The 26,389-nt window shown below is 37.9% G+C and overlaps 1 protein-coding gene across 1 annotated transcript; it reads right to left on the bottom strand.

Moving 5' to 3' along the window:
- Nucleotides 1-9,119: 9,119 nt before the first annotated feature.
- On the bottom strand, nucleotides 9,120-24,556 carry LOC123874316 (acetylcholine receptor subunit alpha-like 2). The gene is made up of 8 exons (XM_045919571.1): nucleotides 24,202-24,556; nucleotides 21,351-21,395; nucleotides 20,564-20,673; nucleotides 17,450-17,630; nucleotides 16,708-16,861; nucleotides 12,380-12,947; nucleotides 11,995-12,187; nucleotides 9,120-10,411 (listed from the first exon to the last, which is right to left on the bottom strand). The coding sequence occupies exons 1-8, from the start codon at nucleotides 24,382-24,384 to the stop codon at nucleotides 10,214-10,216; spliced, it is 1,632 nt and encodes a 543-aa protein (XP_045775527.1). The 5' UTR covers nucleotides 24,385-24,556; the 3' UTR covers nucleotides 9,120-10,213.
- Between the last annotated feature and the right edge of the window lie 1,833 nt (nucleotides 24,557-26,389).

Here is a 26,389-nt window from a genome sequence, read left to right on the forward strand (position 1 = left end):
CTCGATTGCCCTAGAATGACAGCTACAATGCGCCCTCTGATCGTTAGGCGCTCGCTCATTATTGGCTACAGTGCATTGTTGCAGCAAAAATAGCATAAAAGCCAATAACAACAATTGCTATCGTAATAATGATTGATACAGGTTTATCGGAATCGAGCTACTGAATAACGTCAGTGTCAATAAACTCTCTCTTTCTCTCTACCCTAGAAAACCAGCGCTCTAATAAAGTGAAAGAAATTATATTCAAAATGTATTCAATCGATTTAGACGCAGCGATGGTTTTAAATTTCTAGAATTTTCCAGTTTAAACAGCGGCGAAGACTCCATTAGTGATATCTCCGCGGTACGTGGCCTGAATCGCAAGTTGCGGATCTGCCTTCCTTCCTCTTAAACGTGCATCTATAAAATTCCATTGCTTTTACTGAATTAGCTATCCTTACGGTACGCTTACACGGGCGATTGGAATTCCTCCTTTTCAGACAATTTAGTCTCAGTCAAATGTTGGGTATCACTCTCAACGATAAAATCCGGAACGAGGAAATTCGCAGAAGAACAAAAGCGACCGACGTAGCTCAAAGGATTAGCAAGCTGAAGTGGCAATGGGCAGGCCATGTCTGTCGTAGAACCGATGACCGATTGGACAGACGTGTTCTGGAGTGGAGACGCAGTGTGGATCGACCTCCAGCCCGCTGGACCGATGACCTGAAGACAGGGTGGGGAGCGGGTGGATGAAGAAGGCGGAGCAGGATATCCAGCAGTGGACGCAAATAAGCTGATTTATTGATTGATGTTATGATGACAACTTAACTCTTCTGAACTCCTCTTAGTGTTTTTATAGCTGTATTTCGAGAACTCATCAATAACGAATCGTCTATATTAGTTTATGATAAAATAACACCGTTTATTCCCTGCTAAACCCTCGATGCGGGCAGGTTCATGAATTTCTCTCTTGTTGAATTTTTAGCTCGTTAGCTGTGTTACACAGAACACTGAGATACAGAGGTTGCAAGTTGCATTTTTATTCGATTTAAAAAACAGGCCAAGTGCGAGTCAGACTCGCGCACCGAGGGTTCCGTAGTCGGATATTTTTTCATTATGCATTATGCATTAAAAAAATCTGTTTTATAAAGTCCTTTCATATGATACCACACTTGGTATAGTTATCTTACTTTGAAAATAGAAAATACGAATTTTTGTTCATGAACACATTTTTAATTTTTATCAGTCAGGGAAATGTGGCGAATGATCATGAGGTGCATAGCATCTGCCTTCAAAGGTGCCACTACCGCCAGGGCGATGACCACGACTAATCTGCCATGAGTCTTGCGAAGAAAACCTAAGCAAAGGTCGCGTTTGATAAGGACACGGACGGAGCGATTTGCGTACTCATTTCTGATTCGAATCAATAGGGTATGGAACGCCCTTCCAGCATCAGTTTTCCCTCTTATTAGAATTGGCATCTTCTAGGTAATCACTTGCCAGCAAGTCTGATTGCAGCCACGCGCTAGTTTATACTTAAAATAAAAAATAAATCCATACTTTGTAAAACCTACAGACTTACAAATTTTTCGCGACACTCCATCATGTGTCAGCAACATTTCGACTAGTAAAAAGCCAGCACGATGCTATGTACAAGCAATTGGCAATATTCCAAATCGTTTGGACACTTACTGACTGGGATAATCCGATATTTCCCTTGGATGTTGTTTAAAAATTCGATACTGTAACTTGATGGTTCATTAGAATTTAACATTTTGTGCATAAAAAAATGAGTGGGGAACATCCCTCCGTCATTCCTTCCTTCCGTCCAAAGGTGACATTGCATCATCATGACGGGTATGAGCTGAAATTGAGTCCAAAGTTTACGATTTCCATCACTGCATAAAAAGTTGAACTTATTATCAAACCAAAACTAAAACTGTGCTAAAATAATTGAGTCCAAAGTCAAAGTTTGCAACGAAACTGTATACCTAATTATTGTAAAGTTCTAACACCTTTAATTCAGTTTTTTGCTCCTGCTGTAAAATTTTATTTCGTGCATTTAATTACTGTTTTGTTCGTCAGCTCCTCAGTTAGTGTCTGATAGACGAATAATAATTAATCGTAATGATCATAAAGTTATGAGTATAAAATTAAAATTTATTTGTTTCTATTCGGTTTTGCAGATTAACCTTCCTCACATGACCAATGACGGCTGAAAAAGTTATAAACTGCGTCACAGCCGCCACGCACCCCTCCGAAACTTAATAATTTATACTCAGTTCCAGTTTTTAAAAATATTTTGAGAGTCTAGATTGATTATATTTGAGTCATATCATATTATTTGAGTCTGCTAAGGTGTGGAATGCCCTTCTGGCGTCCATGTTTCCTGCCAAGTATAACTAGAACACCTACAAGGCAAGAGTGAATAGACATCTTCTATGCAAGCACGCTCCAACCTAGACTGAGGTCTAGGTTGCATAGAAACATGATGAGTCATGTTTCTATTTCTCAGGCAGGATTGTCTTCAAGCGCAAATCTATCTCACAATAAACAAGTGTAAATTAAAAATTTATAACACCCCCGACAAGTGAAGGTTACAGTAACTGGAAAAGAGCTGATAACTTTCAAACGGCTGAACCGATTTTCTTGGATTATAGCTAAGAACACTCTCGATCAAGCCGCCTTTCAAATAAAAAAAACTAAATTAAAATCGGTTCATTCGTTTAGGCGCTACGATGCCACAGACAGATACACAGACACACAGATACACAGATACACACGTCAATCTTATAACACCCCTCTTTTTGGGTCGGGGGTTAAAAATATGCCATAGATTTGGGTGAAAATGCATTATTATCCTCAGAAAACCATCACCAAATAATTGATGGAAGAGGTTACGAGTTAAGATACCGAGAAAAAAAAATCCTAGTTAAATTTTATAGTAGTTATTTTAGCTGACACTCAATCATGTACGGCAAAAAGCTTACTTTCTACTATGTACATGCAACTGGCGATTTTCCAAATCGCTTTCACACACAAATGGGGTTATCCAATGTTTGGTTTGGACGTTATTTGGACGCGAGCTAGTACTGAAAAAAGTTTTGATGCTTTCGAATGCCCTTTAGATGCTTGTACTCCAGTTTTGAAGTGTTCATAAAAAATTTTAAACCTGTATTTTTTGTCCTTTTCACTTTTAACTTTAAAATAATTTTTACTTTTATTGGTTTTTAGGGTTTCATACGTCCGAATGAAAAATCGGAACCCTAAACTCGTGTGTCGGTCTGTCCGTCTGTCAAAGCTATTTTGCTCCGAATCTACTGGTCCGATTAAGTTATACCTAACACAAAATTGGTAAGTTGGTAAACATTAGAGTTCTGTGCGTTTTAAGTTATTAAAATATTATGTATATCACTTGCTTTATTAACGCTGAAGGAAACATGATGAGAAAACCTGCCTGAGAGGTTTTCATAAAGTTTTTAAAGGTGTGTGAAGTCTGCCAATCCGCACTTGGCCAGCGTGGTGGACTGTGGCCTAAGCCCTTCTCATTCTGAGAGGAGACCTGTGGTCAGCCCGCGAAGGGTTGATCATCATAATGATGTGTCTTACTACAAGAGACCTATGTTCAGCATGTAGATATCACCCGCCCTCCCACTACTAGACATGTAGGAAAAGCAAGGAATCAAGCAAGTAATACGCACCATCACCGCACAAAATTCTAAAACACACTCAGCGTATATTTCACTCCGATAATGGAGCATTATTTGGTGGTGTTGTGTATTGCTTGCTTTTCCTGCATGTTTAGTAGTGGATGCCTATCACTTGATGTCGACGACAACAATGACCTCGGCATAAGAAAAAAAGGAAAGTAAAAATAAACTGCAACGAAATCTATCGGGGTCATCAGTACCTGCCAAAGACTTACAAGACCAACAGTGACAGATTAACGGTGTTACAAAAAACGAAACGTAAATGTGTGCGTGAAATAGAGTTGTCCTGACTTTAGCATTTGTATTATCGATAGTCTTACTGGCGAAATCATAGGACACTAATGAGTTAGTTTAACGAAGTGAAGTAAAAAGCATCTTATAATCTTAAAAAATCAAATACATTTCAAATACACAAATAGTAACAAAGCTAAAGCTAGGTAACAGATTATTATTTATTAATGAAATGACTTTAATATTTTATATAAATAATTTATTAATGAATTCTGAGATACTTATAGTTATTTTAACCCCTTATAACATTTTTTATTGATATTTCGATAGAAAACTATTAAAAGACGTTTTAAAAAAATCTTTTTTTGAGAAATAGAGCAATTTTTGGGATTTTCATATAAATTACCGGAATTTGTTGGTTTTCCACCTTTATTTTTTTAAAGGGTGCAAGTAAATTTAATTTGATTAATTACAATAACACTCTGATATAATGTCTAAGTGACAAGTTAATAAAAATAAATAGTATATATGGCGCTCAATTCATAGCTAATGACCTCCCCGATAAGCACTTAAATACAGTAATGTACGGGTTACCCTTAACCCTGTATATGAAATCTAAGTCACGCTAAATAAAATAAAAATTAGTGAAAATATTTATTTCGTTCTTTTCTTTTATTGGAAAGTACCTAGTGTTTTATATTGTATTTTACATACATCACATGAAACCTATCACATCAAACCTACCGGTAGACACGATTATCGACTATCGATACTTGTGACGTCATTACTTTGTCAATCCCTATCGTAAACAAACGTTTTTAAATTTTACACAAAATATCCAAAAATTCTTCATTTAGCAATGTAATTTGATGATAAGTCTTAAGGGAAACCTATCATCTAAGCTTCCAATAGCTATTTTGCCTAATTTTCAAACAACAAATGATGAAATAATGATTATAAACAATTAGTATAAATAATCAGTAATTACCTGTGAAACGTGTATTTACGCGGATTATAACGTCTTGTAACGTCACATTCGCTCACTGAACAAGACACCATGGTGGCAAGACATAGATTTTACGTTTTAATCGTAAAATTATTTAGTAAATGCAAAAAATCACCTCGACTTGGAACAGGCCGAACTCATAAGGACCGATACTCACGTAAACAATGACTTATCGGCATCTTGTTTCGCTATCTCGCTTTCGCTCGCGGCAGTGTGTCTTATCTAACTACTCTCGCTCCCTCACTTTGTCAGTCTTTGAGCGAAGCGAAAATTGTATGTCTATGGTACCTGCAATATCCCGTAAAAACGCATGATAGTGCTAGAGACACCGTTGATTTATTGCTTCTGTATTTATACAGATTTTATGGATGAATTTCATACGTATGGTGAGCAATATTTCTCGCACGTTGACAAGTTAAATGGATCGGTCATACGTTAACTGTTTCGATTCCAGTTTTATGGCGGGCATTCGTCACCGGTATGCCGTTGTGATGGTCTTTTTTATACAAGGAACCAAAAGCTTAATTTGCTATAATCCGCTAAACCAGACAAATCTGTATGGTGCAAAGTGCAGCATGCGATTTGCACCGCCCGACCTTCCACTGCTAAACAAGCAGGAAAAGCCAGCCACCAACCAAGCAATACGCACCACCATGCCGCCATCTAATCGGGAGGTCGGGGGTTCAATCCCGGGCACGCACCTATAACTTTTCGGAGCTATGTCCGTTTCAGGCTATCACACCAATATTATAAAGGAGAAAGTTTGTGTGTGTGTGTGTGTGTGTGTGTGTGTGTGTGTGTGTGTGCGTGCGTGCGTGCGTGCGTGCGTGCGTGCGTGCAAAACCTAAATCCACGGCTATATCTTGTGGAAATGAACTGTGGATGTGGAATACATTAAAATTTAATATTCAGTGTATCACACTAAAACGTGTGAGATACTGAAATCCAAAAATTCAATATTTTATTCGTAGCAAACCTCGATAGGAACGTGATCCCCAGGGTAAATGTTATTACTTATTATTATAACCACCCACAATGTCATACGTTGTAGTGTATACCACAAGTGTAAATTAAAAATTTTCAACACCCCCGACAAATCATTTTCAAATAAATAATTATGTATATCTAGGCAACGTCCATCTTGACAGCTTGACATTTGTCAATTGACACTTGAATATTATGAACCTATGGGTTATCTAACCTTCTTTTCTACAAGAAATCTAGAAAATAGCTGATAACTTTTAAACGGCTGAACCAATTTTTTTGGATTATAGCTAAGAACACTCTCGATCAAGCCACCTTTCAAACAAAAAAAAGTAAATTAAAATCGGTTTATTCGTTTAGGCGCTACGATGCCACAGACAGATACACAGATACACAGACACACAGATACACAGATACACACGTCAAACTTATAACACCCCTCTTTTTGGGTCGGGGGTTAATTAAAAGAGAAAATTTACTTTGATGTAACTTAATGCAGCGCCACCTGTTGAGAGCTTTATTAAACAATATCTTTCTCGTCTGGCTTTACACTTAGCCTTAGCCAACGTCAAGTTTGTAGTCATTTTCAGGTTAGGGAAACTATAATATGTACTTCGTATGAACTTCGTCTGTGTCGGCGCCCGCCGACATACACGCGGCGCCCCTTTAGAGCGCTTCCAATAAACACCAGCAGAACACAAAAACCGGCCACTTCTAACAAAAAAACACTCCAAAAAGTCACAACACGCGCGCCAGCAAACGCCACCACAGACGAAGTCAAAACAATATATAGTATAATATATAGAATATAGATGTCATAGTTGCCTATAGTCTATTTTTTAATCCCAGATACCTGCAAATTGACAACTAAAAATGTCAAATTTAAAAATAATAATACTAGCTTAACCAAAACGATCCGTAAGCTGTCGCTCCTGGCGATTATTTGGGTTTCATCCAGTATAATGATAAAAAATAGTACAAAAAAATAGTGTTATCCTCAAGATTTCGTGCAAAACGATGCGAAACGTGATTACGAGATTAAAAAAGTAGCACTAATCACATATTATTTGAAAAACTTAAAGAATAATTAGTAACAAAAAATACAAAAAAATATTCACTTATCACAAATACACACATCAAGCCATTTCATTTGAATTGGAATTATTTTCAACACATTTTGTTGTCTCATACACATCTGAGAAGAATTCCTATCAATATTTATCTGTAAGTATCGATTGCATCATCACCATTAAAGATCTCCGTCTCGGGGTGGTCTCCGGGATTAATAAATGGACTATTATAGATTGCCAAGATTGCCTTGAGGCCCCTACTCCCCACTTGGCCATTCCGGCCAAACGGAAAAGACCCGCACTACTATTAGTGCCAGTATTTTTGATGGACTTGGAATTAGGATTCAAATATCATAACTATTAGGGAAAAAACTGGCCAAGTGTGAGTCAGATTCGCACACGAAGGGTTCCGTACCATCGCGCAAGATTATGTACTTACTTTTTAGCAAGTGATATTGATATTTAATATCACTTGCTTTAACGGTGAAGGTAAACGTGAGGAAACCTGCATGCCTGACTTCTTCATGTTTTAAAAACTATGTGAATCCGCACTTGGCCAGCGTCGTGGACTGTGACCTAAACCCTTTTCATTTTGAGAGGAGAACAGTGCTCAGTAGTGGGCTGGCGATAGGTTGAATTATATTCATAGCTAGTAAATGGAGTATGGACTAGGAGCTTATACTTGTTGTGTAATTTACGTTTCAATTGTGAAGATCATCGCCTTTGTAATGTCAAACTTGCAATTAGGGACTCTTTATTGCTCTACCGAATTTTTACGTGATTTTCATATATTTGTATGGTTAAAAGAAATGAAAAGAATATAATCAAGTAAATGGTGCTAATGGTAAAAGTATAATAGGTTCAAGATTTACGAAGTATTTTGTCGATGGTAGGTATTCACATTTGAAACGCAAAGTAGTTTGTTTACTTACCGCCTATTTATGCTTTGGGTTTTTTAAATAAAAACACTTATTCTTTGGTATTAATTTTTATTTAATTTCACCATGGAACAATGGCAATCATTTGGAATTATTGAGAGTAAAGTTAATCAATAAAAGTGTTAAATGATAATAATTAAAAATTGAGGAAGACTTTATTGAGTACATAGAGATATATATACCTTAGTACACAATAGTTCAATGATTGAGTAAGTTTTTTTCGCGCCTTGATGATAGCTCCAAGAAAATATTCTGTTCGCTTCAGCAGTCCGAGTCCGTGAAAATACGTTCTGAAGTAATCATAGAAGTATTTGGTAGCTTACGCACTAGCTCCGACTTTCGTCATCCGATATCTCCTCGTCATCCGTGAGAATATCTCGGATGTGCCTCGGAGTCAAATCGGACATGGATATGTCTCGGAGTTAAATCGGACATAATATGATGTAGATACGTCAAAGATGTCCACTGAATAGCTTGGATTTAGATCAGAGATAGGATTAGTGCGTAAGCATTGCGTAAGCAATATCGAAATTCAATACAAGTTTTTTATATCCCTATTTCACGGATTCGGATCGGATGAGTGCGTGACCGCTCTGTTCTGTAATACATAATAACTAATTAGATCAGTCTACCTAGTTGTATAAAAGTTGGGTCACGGAACTAAATTGAGGTCAATTTTTACAAAAAAAAAAGACATGTCTGACTGACTGACTGATCTATCAAGCACAGCCTAAACCACTGAGATTAGAAAGTTAACATTTTGACAGTATATTTCTTTTGAATAACGTAAGCACTCACTGAAAGTGATTTTTGAAAATTTAATAGGAGATGAAACTTTGTATCCATCATTTTTCAAATTAAAACTATGAAAACAACTGGTATAGGTAGTTGGACTTTCGCTTCGAAAAAAAATGAGTAAAATTGTTTCACCCTCGGTTTTTAAAAAGTTCACACACAAAACGACTCGAGCTCGATTTTAGAATGATCCGTGTCTGATTTAACGCCGACTTTTGTGTGTGTCTGTGTTGTCATGTACAATTAATTATAGGTGTATATTATACTACAGGAAGGCTCAATGGACTTTATTAAAACTACAAAACTTTTTGACACTAACACAGCCATGATTATTGAACTAAGGGTCAATTTTTCATGCGTCAAAATGTTACACCGATGAATAAATTTTACATTTTCACAAATTTCCAATACAAATCAGTCATTATGTTTTATTCCTCCGATAAATATTATTTGGCGATTGAAAAATCGTCCCTAACTTAACTAGCGTTCTAGATTCTGTACAATAAAACTTACATGAATTAGATAGTATTTCAAAACTTTCTCTAAAGTCTAAAATATAATATAAAAAAAGTCCTTATTTTGCTGTAATTTCAATAATGTGTGCGAATTTACTTGTTATTGCTTTACTTGTCACTTGATAAAAGCTTAAAATCACAGAAATTTTTGGCTTTCATAAGTGTTGGCAGGTAGTTTAACAACAAAATATTAAAAAAGATTTGTCTATAATTATTATTTCGAGATATTTTGCAAAATTATCTAACATCTTCCTTACTAACTCTCAATTTCCAAAACACTGTTTAGTCACCAAATTAGTTATACATTAAACAATAGTCGTAAGTACATTTCAAAATAAGTTAAAAGGTAAGGATTACTTACAGTTTCATCAAGCCAAGATAATGGTGAGTTTCAATATTCAATCTATCTTTAATTTGTCGATAATAACATACTAAGCAAAGTTGTTGAACAAGATACATACAACTCTTGACAAATAACTAAGTTGCTGAAGATTATCGACAGATTATATAGATTGAATATTGAAGATTAGTTAACTATTAGTTAGAAATCATAGCTTGGTCAAAGATTCAATAGTAATAATTGAAATATTTATAATGTTTTTTTACGATTGGTTATACTTTGCGGAACCATGGAAAAATGATTACTTTTTAAAGTGGCAGCTTAAAATTTAAATTACTTACTAAGTACTTTTTTTTTTGGGCAGTATTGGCTATGGTTTAACTAGCGTTTCGGAAACTGGGTGTAAATAACATTATGGACAGTGGAAACCCCTATCCGCGTTTACAAAATTATGTTAGCGGCAGTATGAGCATTTTTATAGACTCATTCGATCTTACTACTAAAAATAAAACAAGCGTTAAATGTTTATTTTAAACCTGACAGTTTTCTAAAACTATCAATATTTTAGTCATTAGTTAAACTCGCTGAATGTTTTGCGGTAAGACCGTTCCATATCATATGTTTTATCCAATATTTTTTCTTAATTTAAGACTCTCCGCTATCCACAGGCAAGAACTGCTGCTGCGCCACAGAAGACAGGACCATATCAATGGGCTTGGTGTCATCGTAGAGAGAGGGGGCCTCACAGAGTATGGCGAAAGTTCCAACTATTGATGCGATGGTGAAGATCCACAGGAACAAGCGGTCGAGTACCATCGCCACGAAGCCCCAGTCTTGGTCTTCCTGTTGGTCAAATGTAATGGTTAAGATTGATGGTATTTATTGGTTTATTAGGAGCCTCGGTACTTACAGCGACGCTAAATTGGACGTTACATAGTTTACCAAATTCATCGAGACTAATATTATTAAATACGTCTAATTGCACTTCAGAAGCTTTTATACTGTGAAAATGTACAAAAAGTATGAACAGACAAACATTGAGATTTGATGTAACATTTTTAGGGTTCCGTACCCCAAAGATGCTATAACGGGAGCCTAACCCGTTATTACTAAGCCTTCACTGTCCGTCCATCTGTCTCTTAGCGGGATGCATCTCGTGAACCATAATGGTAAGAAGAGAGTTGAAGTAAGAGCCAGTCTAAATTCAATGTCTATGAAGATTTTACAGAAAATTAATTTCGGGACATTGACAAAGTATGTTGCGCCAAAAAAAATACCTTTGCGGCTTTTTTAAATAAACCTTTATAAAAGAAATCTAATATGGACGCATATAGGCATATAGCCCCAGTTTCTAAAGCTTCACTTAATAAACCTGACCTCAAGCTGTATAACATCCTACGCGAGTGCTTTCTTCAAAAGCGCATGCATGCCTGCTACGTCATTAAAGGTCCCATTTATGTGACAGGTCAAGAGCTTGCAAACTAAGTAGATGAATTTTGTTATACATGTTAGGGCGCATAATTTAAAATGTTCACTGAGCGAATGCATGAGTTGTGTGTCGAAGCTTGAAATCTGGTAGATTGATTACTGACTTATTTATATTTTGAGAGATATATTTTTAATTCAACTTCGTCATCATCATCACGATCTAGCCATCGCCCGGTCCATTACTGAGGACAGTTCTCCTCTCAGAATGAGAAGGTTTTAGGCCATAGTGTACGCTGACCCAGTGTGGATTGGTAGACTTCACACACCTTCGAGAAGATTATGGAGAACTCGCAGGCAGGTTTCCACACCATGTTTTCCTTCAGCGCTAAGACGATTTTAAATTGCTCCGAAAAGTATGAGGTGCGTGCCCGGGATCGAACCCCCGACCTCCCGAATAGGAGGCCGATGTCTAAACCACTAGCCGCTTGTCACCGCTCTCAATTATCGCTCGCATTCTGAGAGGAGACTCGTACTCAGTAGTGAGCCGGCGATGGGTTGTTGATGATGAAATAATGTGCGTGAGCCTTAACCTTCGTCTGGTGTGAGGCTTCGGGCGTGGCTAGTTACCACCCTACCGGCAAAGCCGTGCTGCTAAGCGATTTAGCGTTCCGGTATGATGCCATTTAGAAACCAAAGGGGTATGGATTTAATAAAAAACTAACATATCCCTTCCGGGGTAGCCCGTTTCCATCTTAGATAGCATCATCACTTACCACCAGGTGAGATTGCAGTCAAGGGCTAATTTGTATCAGAATAAAACATCACCGCTCTCAATCTAAGAGGAGACTTATACTCAGTAGTGAGCCGGCAATGGGCTGTTGATGATGAAATAAAGTGCGTGAGCCTTAACACTTCCTTTACGTAGCATGTACGCAGCGATGCATTGTGTTGTGGTTGTGTCTACAAACCAAGAAACCTCTAAATCCGTGAATGCTTACCGCATTAAACTCATCCTGCCGTTGCATATGGTGCTGTATAAACATGACGTTGTGGATAGCCTTCTCCAGCTCAAAGGGATACTTCTTGCGAGGGGTGATGTCGCTGAGGGAGTCGTCCAGGCCCGACATGACGGATGGCAGGCCGTTGTAGCCTGCTCCAAGACTGCCCAGTGCGCCCACTAGACCGCTGAACCTAGTTGCGAAGATAAGGCAGAAACTTTAAATAAAAAACTTATAATAACTCTCATATCATTATTGTAGAACACTAAGAAAATTACTACCAACGAGTGCTAACTGAATTTGGCAAAACCATTTTTGGATGGAAATTATTAGCATCACAATATTTCATTACTCTAATAGTTAAATAGTTTAACAGAGAAGTTACCTATTTGTAGCCGTTGTTGAATGCAGCCCATTGCATCCACCAGGCAAGTGATGACGCAAAGAATCCGGGCTTGAAGCATTAGAGTTTGTCTGATCAGCAGCCAATGCGTCCTTAAACTTATTCTTCTTCATACTCCTCCCAGCTATCTTCTGCGCCGCCAAGTCTCTTAACAAGTCCTTTGGGACTCTCATTAGGAGTAACTTTGGCAGTTTTGTTATGAAGAACTTCCTCACCCATGGAGCCATTTGATGAGTGCTTGGCTTACGGTAGTGTACGTTCAGGATTACTATGGTTATAACCACAGACAGACCAACTAGCAACATGGTGAATAGAAGATATTTACCTAGTAACGGTAAAGCAAGGGATGTTGATGGAATGATCTCAGATATGAGGAGGAAGAACATTGTCTGCGAGAGCAGGATAGATATGCTCAAGGCGATCTTTTCTCCGGAGTCAGCTGGCAAGTAGAAGACAAGAACAGAGAGATATGAGATGCCAACGCAAGGTACTATCAGGTTCACGGTGTAAAATAGTGTTTTTCTTCGTAACGTGATATTGAAGAAAATATCTGGAACAAGAGGTTAAAATTAAAGAGGCAAAAGCGAGAAAATTTTGTGGGAAAACTTATTTTTTCAAGCCTCGGCATGTTCGTCCGTCTATCCATTTGCCAGTCAGTCAGCAAGCTGTATCTCACGAACGCCTCCTTGAAGTTTTTACCCATCCCAAATTACCAGAGATTAGGTTAGACCAAATCAGATTCTCGAAGTATCGAGCTAAGACAAAGTTGCTAAATCAAAACAATCGCATGTTACACTTAGACTATACCACCCACATTTCTCTAATAAACTTCACTATATAGATGAGATCTCTCCAACGAGCCCTCCTAAAAACGTGACCACGCTAAGTCGGTGTAATCTAACGCTGTTGAGTGTCGTAAATACCACGGCGCGTCGACAACGCTTATCTATGCTAAGTTACTGCTCCCGCCTAACAGGTTAAACGGTTGTTTTGTTAATGCCCGCAAAGAGCGCTCGGCGCGCTGCGTGAATACTGATACCGAGTGCCACTGATTAATGGAAATACCCTTTTTATATCTCTCTTTTTCTGCGTTGAAATCCTCATTGTTAAGGGGTATTTGGTGTAATAATGTGGTGGGCTTTCTGGACCTTTCGTACACTGCTCGACTTGGCGTGAAGTACTTAGGATTTAATTGGGTCTGAGATATAATATTAGCATAACTGAGTATGCTTCTGGGGCAGTGGAGCGGTATGCTTATGGACGCGTCCCATAGTTTGTTTCTGCCTTAAAGCGTAAAACATTATCCAGATACGTGTCCATTGGCTGAGATTGACCTGAGATCCAGCGGCTGACAGCCACGTACCATCAGCTGTACCTTATAATTTGTTTCCGCCTTTAGTTGAGAGGCCTACGATTTGACGGACCAACCCTGTCTGTTGGTGCGTGACAAATGCTTGCATCGGTCGAACACCAGACACCGCTCCCATACAGCCTCACATCCCCTGAACGAAGCCTTATTATTATCTAAGTATAATAACGTGACAACTCATAAGCGGAGTTATTAAATGGATAACATCAAATCAAGATAAGTCACGTCTTACGCTTACGAGTAAGTATGTAAACATTGTACACCCGCTTACGACGTAATTTTATCATAATACCCTGAATCTATTTAAGGCGACGTGGAAGATGACGCCCTATTACCCAAACAAAGTTTTTCAATGTGGGCAAAGGTGTAGGGACATTTATTTATTTATTATATTTTATTGTGAGACGAGCTTGAGCTTGACGACAATCATGCTTAATATGTCTAGCGGGGGCTACTCCAAAAACTAAACTAGTTAGGAATATGTAACTTCGGTATATCATAATATACTACCTATATTTTTTACGAACATTTTTTGAGTTTTTCTTCACTGTTTATTGCGATGTTCTAGCTTGGAAAATAAATACGAGTATTTCATACACCCAAAATATGACGTCCATAATGTAAAAGAACCCTAAGCGAACGAGGCCCGGCTCGGACTTGGTCAGTTTTTTTTTTGGTTTTCGCATACATTAGTTGTAATAATTTGGTCCTTTTCCCTTCATTCCCATTCATTTTGAATTTTTTTAAAGTTTTAGTTTCAATTTTTTTCTATACCGCGCGTATCTCTTCCGGCTCCGAGGCGCTGGTTTTGCCAAATATTTCAAGTCTCACACTCACATTGTATTTCCATACAGTGAAAAGCCAATGAATACGGTTCAGCTATTTTCTATGTTGTCCGTGCGCACCAACAGACGACAGCTATTCAAATATTTGTTTTAATCTCAAGAGAAATCCTATTTCGAATATTTTTTTCAAAAAATATTCAATATATCTGTACAAAAATATTTATTTTCTCTCAATATATCTACATGTTACAGCATATTCTGATGTATTTTTCCGCTCTTTAGAAGCAGGCGTTATTTTGCGGAAGTCTATGACATACAATGGTCTAGATTCTAAGACTCTAGATAAGGTGTAGATCTCCTGAGGATGCTCCGCTGTCGGGGCGAAACGTGCGTCAAGTAGTTTTTAGGATTTGTGTGGTGCTGCGTGATGGTGGTGCGTATTGCTTTTAGCTATCTGCATGGTTTGATTTCAAAATTATATCAGTTTTCATACAATCAGTGCTCGGCCGCTTATTTTACAAATATAGTTTATTTTTGGATGACAATGCTGTCGGCTCTCAGATCTTTAGCAAGAGTACGATTTCGACTCTCAGTGTAACGATTATTATCAGATGTAAGTACCTAAGTGTGATACCGAGTGACACTGATTAATGGAAGACCCTTTCCTTAAAGAGCGGATTTCGTGAAAGAAATAAGGGAAACTGTCGCAGGATTCGCTGGCGTTTCGAGTAAAAGTCTTGAGCCTTTTTCTTTATTGGTTCTTTTATAGCTATTGCAATGGGTTTTTACCTTCGAATGGTGACAGTATATGCGTTTGGGTAACCACTGTTTATCTGTAGTATTTGACTGAACCTTCTGCTTTGAACATCTTTGGCCAAAAAACTACCTTCAGCCAAATCTTCGACTTCGAGCAAAAATGGCCGAAGTGAAATAACACCTTATCAATACTTTTAATTAGAGTGTTTTTTGCCGGCATTTCAGGAATTTGTTGATCCACTCCTTGAATAACCCCATGCTGTAATCTTGGGAACACGGCAGAAGGAAGTTGATTCCACAGTTCCACAGTTGCGTTGAAAAAAGAATCTGGCACAATGGGCGGTCGAAGAACACCAGGCAGCCAGGTGGTGAGGGCGAAATTGCTTGCGGGTGGCGTGCGGTGCGGTGGTAGAATAAGGAGGGTAGAATGAGATCAAACAGAGTAATAGATAGTCAAATTGTCGTTTAATATCCCGTTCGGGGTCGCCAATCACTTTAGCTGTTTCGCAGTGCGGAAACTATTTGAATACGAACGCGAACAATTAATATCAACAATTTCCGTTTATTGGACTTTCAAATACAGTTCGTGTTGAATATATTATGGGAATAACGGAGGCGACAGCGTTTGACCAAACGATTTTAATCAAATAACTTTGACTTCGAAACAAAAAACTGGTCAAGTGCAAATGGGACCCGCACACGAAGAGTTCCGTACCATCGTAAAAAAATCATGTGTTTTTAATTTGCTTTAAATTACATGGCGGCCATTTTGAAATTTTTAGTGGCAATAGAAATACACACTGAAATTTCAACTATCTGTCTTATTACGGTACATGAGATACAGCACGCTGCCACACAGACGAATGGATGGACGGACAAACAGCGGAAGCTTAGTAAATAGGGTCCCGCTTCCATCCTTCGGATACGGAACCCTAAAAAAATAATGCGCCTAATGTTTTGTTTTAGTGGTCTAGAACCATCTTCGCATCATTGCCCTTCTAATGAAACCAGGTTGGACTACATCGGTTTGACGGTTTCACAGAAATACGTAGGTAGAAACATTTTTGTGTTTTATATACTAGGATAAATTAGTATGGAAAGCTGTGTTACTTGCGTAAATGACTTTAATTTTCAAAGAAAGAAGAAGAAAGATTTGACTGGAGGGAAGCTTCGGCCGTGGCTAGTCACCCCCCAACCAGTAAAGCCATGCCGCCAAGCGATTTAGCGTGCCGGGACGATGCCGTGTAGAAACCAAAGGGGTATGGGTTTAATAAAACTGCCATACCCCCTTCAGGTTAGCCCGCTTCGTTCTTAGACTGCATCATCACTTACCACCAGGTAAGATTGCAATCAAGGGCTAACTAGTATCTGAATAAATAAATAAAAAGAAGATAACAAACCTGGATATGGTTCCTGGCAGCAGGGATAGTACCTCTCATGACGTTCGGCTGGTACTCCCAGGATGTCCCACTCAACGGAAGGATAGTACTCGCGAAGGTCGATACCTACTTCTACCATGTCACCTTTCTTCTGGTTTATGTGCTTCAAGTCGATCTGGAAGAAAGCTCTTAGTTCATAGAATTATAAATAAATAGAAATAGAATGATTTATAGAGGAATGGGATTCCTAATCACACAGTAATGTTACAGGAATCCGGATAACCTTACTATTCTTTATTCTTTCTTTATTTGTATTCATGTCTTACATGATGTTAGAAAAATACAACATAGAAAAAGTAAGATTTCGTATACATTCTGCTTGCTAAAAACTTTGGCGTTCATTATACTCGTATATAAAAATAGTTATAGTAGTTTTTTCCAAAAACTGTCTGAGGAGCATAATCATAAAGATATTAATTTGAAAATGAGCACGACAACGAGACAAGGTAGCACTCGAGGGGGCAGACTGATATTTATTTTTTTATTATATTTTTATATTCAAACTTTAACTATATGTACGAGTATATCCTCCATACCCCTTTGTAGCGATTTATATGTTTCTGTAAGTGTATTTTTCAACTTTAGAGCTCAAGTTTATTTTTAAAAGCGCATTAGCCTAAAAAATAATCTATTATCTGTCTTAATATAATATGGTTCGCCTTCAGGCACGGCAAAGTTACCTTCATCAGATTTTTCTCGTTACCTGGTCACCATCGTAGCTCCAAGATCCAAACTTCAGGAAGCAAGTTTGCTGATCAAAGGGAAAGTATCGCACGTCGATCTCGCAAGAGGACTTGAAGATGGCGGGCGGAGTCCACAGCACTTTGCCGGTGTGGTGGAGAACTGCTTTCGTCATGGTCGTCACTACGTACTCTCCGTCGGCGCTGGTAACAAATGTGTCAAGTTAGGCGCAGCGCACGTCACCAGAGTCAAGGTGCGGCGTATTTCTTGGTAATAAGATAAGAGCCCCGCGCCAACCAACTGCCGGTGAGCGCGGGTGACGTACGGGGCGTCCCCCACCTCATACCCCGATTGCCATCTCAACCTGTCGTGTACTATAATTTACACAACATTTACACGCAATATGCCCTTGCTACAGACGTATAGTGCGCGACAGGACAACAAGGCAACAGGGATATGAGGCGGGGCGTCCCCACCTTGATTGCCATGTTGACCTGTCGCGAACTATAATTGTCCTTGCAGCAAAGTTTGCCTGGTAGAGATTGCTCCAAGCAATAAGGCCGCCTTTGCACACAATTGTTTTTTCTGTTTTTGTCTCTCTGTGTTGTGTTCCTTTGCATGTGTTTTAGTGTGCAATAAAGTGTTCTATCTATCTATAAATGCTTAAGAAAGTTCAAATTATCGAGACCATGAGTGGTAAAAGAAATCTACAGGGATTTACAATAAATAGAAACGAGAGCATTTGAGAAATAAAGCGCTAAAGACAAGACAGAGAGCGTGTCGTTTACGCGTCTAATAGCCTATCCATCGTGGAAATCCCACCATTTGGAAATACGCGTGCGTGTTAGCGGAATCTATACCATCATACATCTTCTCGATCTGACGTCGTTACAGTTGCTCTGTAGCCGTCAGAAAGCAACTCACACGTAAATGGGGGGACAAACGCTTGGTAAACTATGCGGTGCAAAGTACAGGATGGAGCATTTTGACTGAACAAACAAAAACTAAATTAAATGTGAAACGATTTTTTTCAAGTGGTAATTTGTAAGTAAAAGTAAATCTCTGTTTAGAGAAGAGCATTTCCAATGTAATTCAATGTATTATTTGTAAATACAATTTCGGAACATGAAAAATAAAAATAAATAAAGAAATTAAAAAATTATTTTCGATCCCAGATCAATATTCTAGCTAACTAAATGGAATATTGACGGGGACTTTTACTTAAAATAGCCGCTGCACCCTTTTTCACATAACTAATCTATAACTATATTATGTGCTCTATATTATGTAATATTATGAAATATACGAAAGTGTTTTGTCTGTTTCAACCATTGGCTGTTGTTGTTTTGAATTGAGTTGAACTGAACTGATGAAAGGAACTGAAAAAGCTCTGCATTCTCCAATAATGCTGTCAAATAATGTCAAAGCCTCGATGGCTCAACGGTTAAAAGATCGGACTGAAATCTGATAGGTCGCCGGTTCAAACCCCATCCGTTGCACTATTGTCGTACCTACTCCTAGCACAAGCTTTAAGCTTAGTTGGAGGGGAAAGGGGAATATAAATCATCAGGATAAACTAGGCTAATATTGTAAAAAACAAATTCTGTTGCAAAACCACGTTTCTAGTGAATTAAGCTTCTCCCTACATCCTGTATAACATAAGATTGGTCGCACGTGCGTCTCGTCCTGGTCCGTGATTAATAGTTCGCCGGCCGGTTCTGACACACTATGATGTATCATTCGTCGGCGCTTTCCTGTCGATGCGAGCTATCAATTAACTTTAATGTTACAACTTTTATATTTGACGCGCTACGAGGCGTTATTTGATTGACGAACACCATAGAGTAATACAAACACAGACCAGAATGTCAATGATACGTCTAGCGTATAGTAGGTACCTACTACCACAGATTTTAAAAGTACTATATTTATGCAGAAAGCTCACTCCGCATAAACGTTTAAATAAGGGAGTGATTGTTATGACGCAATAAAGAGCAAACCAGCTCAGCATTTAACAAACTCCTCTCTTTCTTTCGCGTAAACTCTTATCTCATTTCTCTCTCTTTCTCTCTCTCTCTCATAAGAGAAGGGCACGCTGCCGTAGATATATTTCTGAAGAGGCCATGCCCCTCGGCTATAAAGAATATAACGGAGAAAGAGAACTGAGTAGCTAACGATCCTACAAAGTATTCATCTCAGAAAAAATAACAATTTGGTCTCGATGGCCAACATTCTGAGTGTATCGGAGAGTATAATTGGCACGTAACAGCCTCACAACCAAATTAGTTGCCAACCATTCATTAGGCCACAACCCCACACAAAATCGCATTCTAGCAAGTAACAACTAACTTGTTTGGAACTGTTACATTTAGGAAAGGGAACATCGACAGAGTGAAATATGATATCAACGTATGCATTCATTACGGTGGTCTCTCTCGCTCCATACGAACCTAGTTTGGTTCTCATTTGAATGTTTGTAGGTACGTACTAGAAACTCGTATTTATGTCTGTGGTTATTTATCACCATAGGCAAGCGCTTGAACCAACTGATGGAAGGTGATTATTTGACTTTAGACGGGACTGCGTTTACCTAGAAGATGATTCACTCTTGTTTTAAGGATACCCAGATGGTAATTGGTAGGAAACACAGATCGCGGAAAAGTATTCCAAATCTTAGCCATGCGTGTAAGGAATGATGACGCAAAACGTTTCGTGCAGTAGATAGGTTGACGACATAAGTATGAAAACTCACCCTACGTCTTGCGGTTCGGTGGAGAAAAGGTGAAGGAGGGGACTAGGGTTTGTCAGATTTTTGTAAAAATAACTAGTTTTAAAGTTACACGGGCTTAATAAAGATTTTGATGTTGATTTGCCTTTGCTTGGCTAATACGAACTATGTTTGTTTGGAGTGCACTACTAATAAACCCCTTTTAATTTTAAACTGTTAGCTGTTTGATGAACATCTAATAATTTGAGACATAACAAGAAAAATAAAATATAGAAAAATAAACAAAACCAAGAATGAACATGTGAAAAAAAAAAACGATTTATAATCCTTGTATAACGCATGAATCCCCAAAGAAACGCCTCGACGATAAATAAAATAAAACGCTGAAGGCTTTTTGTTTCCACTTACTTGTTATACAGAACGATATCTGGGAGCCAAATGTGCTCGGAAGGCACATAAAGCTCCTTCACACCGCCGTATTCCAGAGGGTCCCATTTAAATTTGTGGTCCTCCCATTCCTAAAACATTTTCAACATTATTATCACATCTTACCTGGTTATGTGTTCGTTTATAAATCATTTTCCTTGGGGGTGTGTAGGTAAGTTATAGAGAAAACCTCAATGAATAATCTCCAGTTTAGGCCTTGTGGTTTGTGAGCTATCATCGTCATCATCATTACCAACCGATAAACGTCTGCATCATCACTTACCACCAGCTGAGATTGCATTCAAGGGCTAACTTGTATCTGAATAAAAAAAAGTCCACTACTTAACATAGGTCTCTAGTAAGGACTTCTACCCAACACGGTCTTGTACCACCTGAATCCAGTGGCTCCCTGCGACTCGTTTGATGTCTGCCCTCCTAGTGGTGGGTCTTCCAACGTTGCACTTTCCGGTGCGAAGTCGTCATTCTAGCACCTTGGGACCCTAACGTCTATCTGTTTTTCGAGCTATGTGACCTGCCCATTGCTTCAGATTTGATCACCTCATTATTGTGATTTGATCTCTCTATCGCCCGCTAAGTGACTCTGAGCTTTCTTATTAAGCTATACGTTTGAGTTTTTGTGATATTACCTATATCTATCAGTAAATTGGGTTCTCTATTTATATATTTAAACGAGTAACTTTAGAAGAAGCTGGAATCAGTCAATCAGCGAAACATAAAATGTATTAATATTTGAAATGTTTATACTCACGTGTTCGAGCCAAACGTTTGTCGTAAGGATCTGGTCTTTTAGATTCTGGAACAAACAATACACATCTAAGTCCCCTAATTGTATTTGTCCTAAATCCTTACAGTTTAGAAGACCGGTAGGATATGAAACACCTTGCCGGCATCAGTTTCCCCCTCCAATTTTACGCATCTTCTAGGCAAGCGCGCTCCATCTTAAGCTGCATCATCACTTGTTAGCAAGTCTGATTGCAGCCAAGCGCTAATCTATAAATTTAAACAGTCGTAAACACGCTCCTAGAGATTAAGATCGTATTTTTTGATAGTTTTTACTTGATAATAATGTCGCGCGAAGTACAACCTGTAAAAAACATCCAAAAAACCCAAAAAAAAATAAAAAAAATTTACAATAGATGGGGTTTGTTCAATATTTGGACGCATTTAATATGAATCTATACCTACTATTTACTATCTATACTATGTATCGATGTTTGCTACAATGTGCAAGAGACTTCATCACAATAGGCATGAACGCAGCTTCATTTACCAGCTTATGTGCTGGTACCCTCCAATCGATTGACCGTTGCTGGCCATTTGCCAATCCTCTAGCTGCGTCAAACGATACAATATTGAATGGCATATCAAAAAAAGCAACATATCGTTTTTGTGATACATACTATAGTATAACATCGACAGTACTTAGATGAATCTTAATCAATCTTTTTTTAATGATTTGTAACAGGTAAGGCTCTTAGGCATGTAGTTTCCTCATAATATGACTGTCTTTCTTCAAAGTTAAAGCAAGTGATATTTAATTATTTAAATGCTATGTGACTTCCTCCGAAAAGGTTCTTTTCTTTTCCAGAGGTTAGGAATCTGATCTAGGAGGGCCTAGATCCTCAAACCTCCGGAAAAGAAGGCGACTTTCTAACTATCACCGTTCGTCTAGACTTGTATTTAAGAATAGCAAATACCATTTCTATTAACTGATTCAGTATTCCGTGGTTAGTATCTACTCTCTTAAAAGGGTTGTATCAACATAATATAAATTTTGTTACAAACTTAAGAGGCGAATGCCGCGCGTAGCTTCGACTGTAAGGTTGCTCGGAGAATGCTAACTATGGGCCCAAAGACAAAGTAGAATACAGAAAATTTACTCTGTAGGTACCTACTGAACTTTGTCTTAAATTCATGTTTTATAAGGCTTACTTTATATATTTACTTATCCGAAATATTTATGCCCGCGTCTTCATCTACGTGGGTTAAAGTTTTTAAGAATCCCATAGGAACTGTTTGATTTTCCGGGGAAAATATACCTAGTCTTATCCGTCTTTGACATGAAAGCTTCCAATTAGATGATGCCCGTTACTTCATCTGAGTACATTTAGGTTTTTTAAATATCCCGTGGGAATATAGACGGAGGTAGAAGTTGTACTTATTGTTTTAGTTATCAATGATCATTGAACTAGGGCAGCAGCACCAGGCCTTTTTGGATCTGTGCTTGATCCTATAACAAGAAGTTACAGACTCATGAAATTCAATAGACGATGAATGCGCCAATTACTTGCAAATCAGGACGTGTGCCAACCAATCAAAGGAAGTCGCTAACGAACCGTTTTCGTATTCGTGGGAAACTAATTTAGAATTAGCTAAGTTGGCAGATTTCACTGAAATTCTCTACGTTATTAGGTATGTGTCAAGTATAGATAGATATAAATGACGTGGTAGGCACTATGCATTAGTTGGTTGTGTTTATGATAGATTCTTATTTAATTTTCTTTTTCTTTATACATAAGTTTTGATCGAATTAAGTACCTACATTACATACCTATACTAAGGTAAAATAAATTGACCTTTGACTCCTTCGATGTATCGCGGAATAATATGTAAAAAAAAGATCTGAGAAGCTATGATCACCGTAGGGGGTGAGCCTATATAGAAGCCGAAAGTAGAGTCAAAATTAAGAAAGTAGAGAAAGCGTAGTTTGGGGCGTTCACCTATACGTAGGAGTGAAGTAGACGATTTAAAGAGGGTGGTAGGAAGCGGCTGGATAGGAAACAAAAGCTAATCATTATTGTTATTAGTGTTATTAAAAAGTATGACATCAAAATCTTATTGATAACAACATAATATCTGTATTCCGTATTAACATCAAAAGAAAATTCTGAAAATGAATGTCTTAAACTTTAAAAATGGATACGTCTTCTTCTTTCTCTACAAACCTAATTTTTTTGCCCCAAGTCCCAACGAGGTCCCAATGTTACATTATGATTTTTGAGGCAAAAGATTAAGAATTGGAATACTTACTAAATAAATATAATTCTTATAATATTATAAATGTGAATGTTTGGTTGTTTGTTATTGCTTTACATAACTTCCAAAGGTTAAAATTTGCACTGTATATTTTAGGATATGTTATTGAGGCCTCGATAGTTACCTATCCACATGGTGAAATCGTGAGAATCATCTAATAAAAATTAAAAAAAGATTTAAGGATAGCTAAATAAATAAAAACAATTGTAGAGAAAATTGTTTGAAAGCACTATAAATAAAATTAAAATCCTCCCAGGAGGGCCCGGATTCGATTCCCGGCAGGGACAATTTATAATTTCTAACTGAATTAAATTGTCTCTGGTCTGATCTAGTGGAATGCCGTGAATAGTTACCAGTTTATCAGCAAACCGTGCCGCCAAGCGATTAAGCGTGCCGGTACGTTGCCGCGTAGAAACAGATTCCAGGTTATGGGCTTAATGAAACTCCCGTACCCCTTCTGAGTTAACCCGCTTCCATTTCAGATTGGATCATCACTTACCATTCAGTGAGATCGCAGTCAAGGACTGATTTGTATCAGAATAAAAAAAAAACTACTTCCTTACCAGGTCAATTAGCTGCGATAGACGGAGACCCAGTTTGACAAGCACTGTGTTGTTATTCTTATCAACAGGTCGAATTAGTCTATTGTAGTTGCTTAACAAGTCATCATACAATCTCTTAGCATCAGGATTTGCGAAAACAACGCCACTTATAACCATAAAGAAAAACAGCACAAATGTAGACATTTTCCCACTCACAAAAACACCAAAAATACCAAGTTTTTTCGGAAAATACTTGATATTTATATTTGCCACGACATTTACCAAGTGTTAAATTTTAATAGTTCGTAATAAAACACTAGAATTAGAATATATTTTCGAAAATTTGACAGCTACGCCCGTCCTGGGCGACAGTGGCGCCCCTACTGGCGTAAAACAGCGTTAACTAAGGCTGTGCTGCGCCGAATCCACACTTTATTACCCCAAAAAAGTGTTCTAATAGGCTTTTACCGAGTTGCTTTCATTATTTTAGAGTTCAAACTGTAAACGATACAGCTAGTTATTTACAGCGAAGCATTTTTAAAAGGGATTAAACAATTTGATTAGTTAAATAGCCCTAATATTTCTGTATTTTTTGTCTAATATAATCATAGTATTTTAGGCTTAAATACTCGTACCTTTAAATACAGAGCAACTAATACTTTACGTAAAGTTAGTAAATTCGAATTTAGAACACCTATTAAGTGTCAACTACCCACATAATTGCCAGTTTATGTTACCAAAGCATAGTAATTATAAGCTTAATAGCATGAATTTAGCGTTAAAATTATGTTATCAGCCATATTTTTGACGTCAGATACATTATTTACACGCTGGTTTTGGATCGATCCAAGTACGCACGCGCGTTGGCCCATTCATTACGCGCGCTAGTGCGTTACGCACAATCATAGATGTCGCTAGTTGTTTTGTATACGTGGAAATACACGGTGTTTTAATGGACGCCCGCGGAGGGTCAAGCTACATCTGTGCGTCCAGAAAGCAGATTTCGATTAAAGTCATACTGCATGAGATAATAAAGGGTAATTGGTAGAGTGCTCTCCCTTTCCACTTATTATTATGCAAATTAAAAAAAAGTAGGTACATAATGTTATATCTTGTAAGTTGTACGATGGTAGGAAAGTGTACGAGTCTGACTCGCACTGGAACGGTTTTTGTATTTATTTATTTTGATCTTGAAATATTGTTATTATAAGGAACTAGGCGATGCCCGCGACTTCACCCGCGTGGACTTAGATTTTTCGAAATCCCGTGGGAACTCTTTAATTTTAAGTGATAAAAAGTAGCCTATGTGCTAATCCAGGATATTATCCATCTCCATGCCAAATTTCAGCCAAATCCGTCCAGTGTTTTTTGCGTGAAGGAGTAACAAACATACACACACACACACACACACACACACACAAACACACATACACACAAACTTTCGCCTTTATAATATTAGTGTGATAGTGTGAAGTGTGATATTCAATTAGGCGAATCATGATAAGGTAAGCCCTGGGACTCACATCATCAGGTAGATACTAACAAGCCAATATTAAAGAAACCAGCCGCCCTCAAAATTGGGAATTTTATAGTTCCCTATAAAAATACGGAGCGAATGAGAAACTTAAGTCCCTTCTCCCGTTTCCAGTACCAAAAGGTTTGACGGTAATGCGAACATAAAATGCGGGGTTTCCAAACTTAAACGAAAAAGTTTCGACCTTTTTTCAAATCTTGAATTGTCGTTAGGTTTCGTTGCTCCGAGCTTTCGTTATTGACTAGCCAAGTGCTAGTTAATAGACTGTTTTTAAAGTTTATTCTAAATAAATAAAAGTTTAGGTAGGTTATTAAGAAGAACAGTTTAACCGTATCCTAAGATATTTAGTATTACGGATATGAGAAAATTACTCGCCGTAGAGACTTGATAGAGAGCGTGGCGATTTATCTTAATTTGATTGCTGTACCGCAATTAATACAACGTCCCTCAGGAAGATAAGCGAATTAAAGGAACGCTCTCAAGGTGCGCTTATTATCCACCTGCATTGCAGTGGTGGTGTGTGTTTGTTTTTATTAATCAACCGTACTGAATCTCTTAAGTTATTTAGTATAACGGACAGTTAGTTAGTATTACGGATATGAGGAAATTACTCACCGTAGAGACTTGATAGAGACGAGGCGATTTATCTTAATTTGATTGCTGTACCGCAATTAA

Source organism: Maniola jurtina, chromosome 18 (genome assembly GCF_905333055.1).
Source record: "Maniola jurtina chromosome 18, ilManJurt1.1, whole genome shotgun sequence".
Classification (NCBI taxonomy): Eukaryota; Metazoa; Arthropoda; class Insecta; order Lepidoptera; family Nymphalidae; genus Maniola; species Maniola jurtina.

What these genes read in the sequence shown, in the direction of transcription:
- LOC123874316 (XM_045919571.1), bottom strand. Translation starts at nt 24,384, where the DNA reads ATGTCTACATTTGTGCTGTTTTTCTTTATGGTTATAAGTGGCGTTGTT. An exon ending in GGAGCTACGATGGTGACCAG is followed by an intron (nt 16,862 to 17,449) that starts GTAACGAGAAAA and finishes GCTTTCTTCCAG; the next exon opens with ATCGACTTGAAGCACATAAA. An exon ending in CTGCCAGGAACCATATCCAG is followed by an intron (nt 12,948 to 16,707) that starts GTTTGTTATCTT and finishes CTCTTGTTCCAG; the next exon opens with ATATTTTCTTCAATATCACG.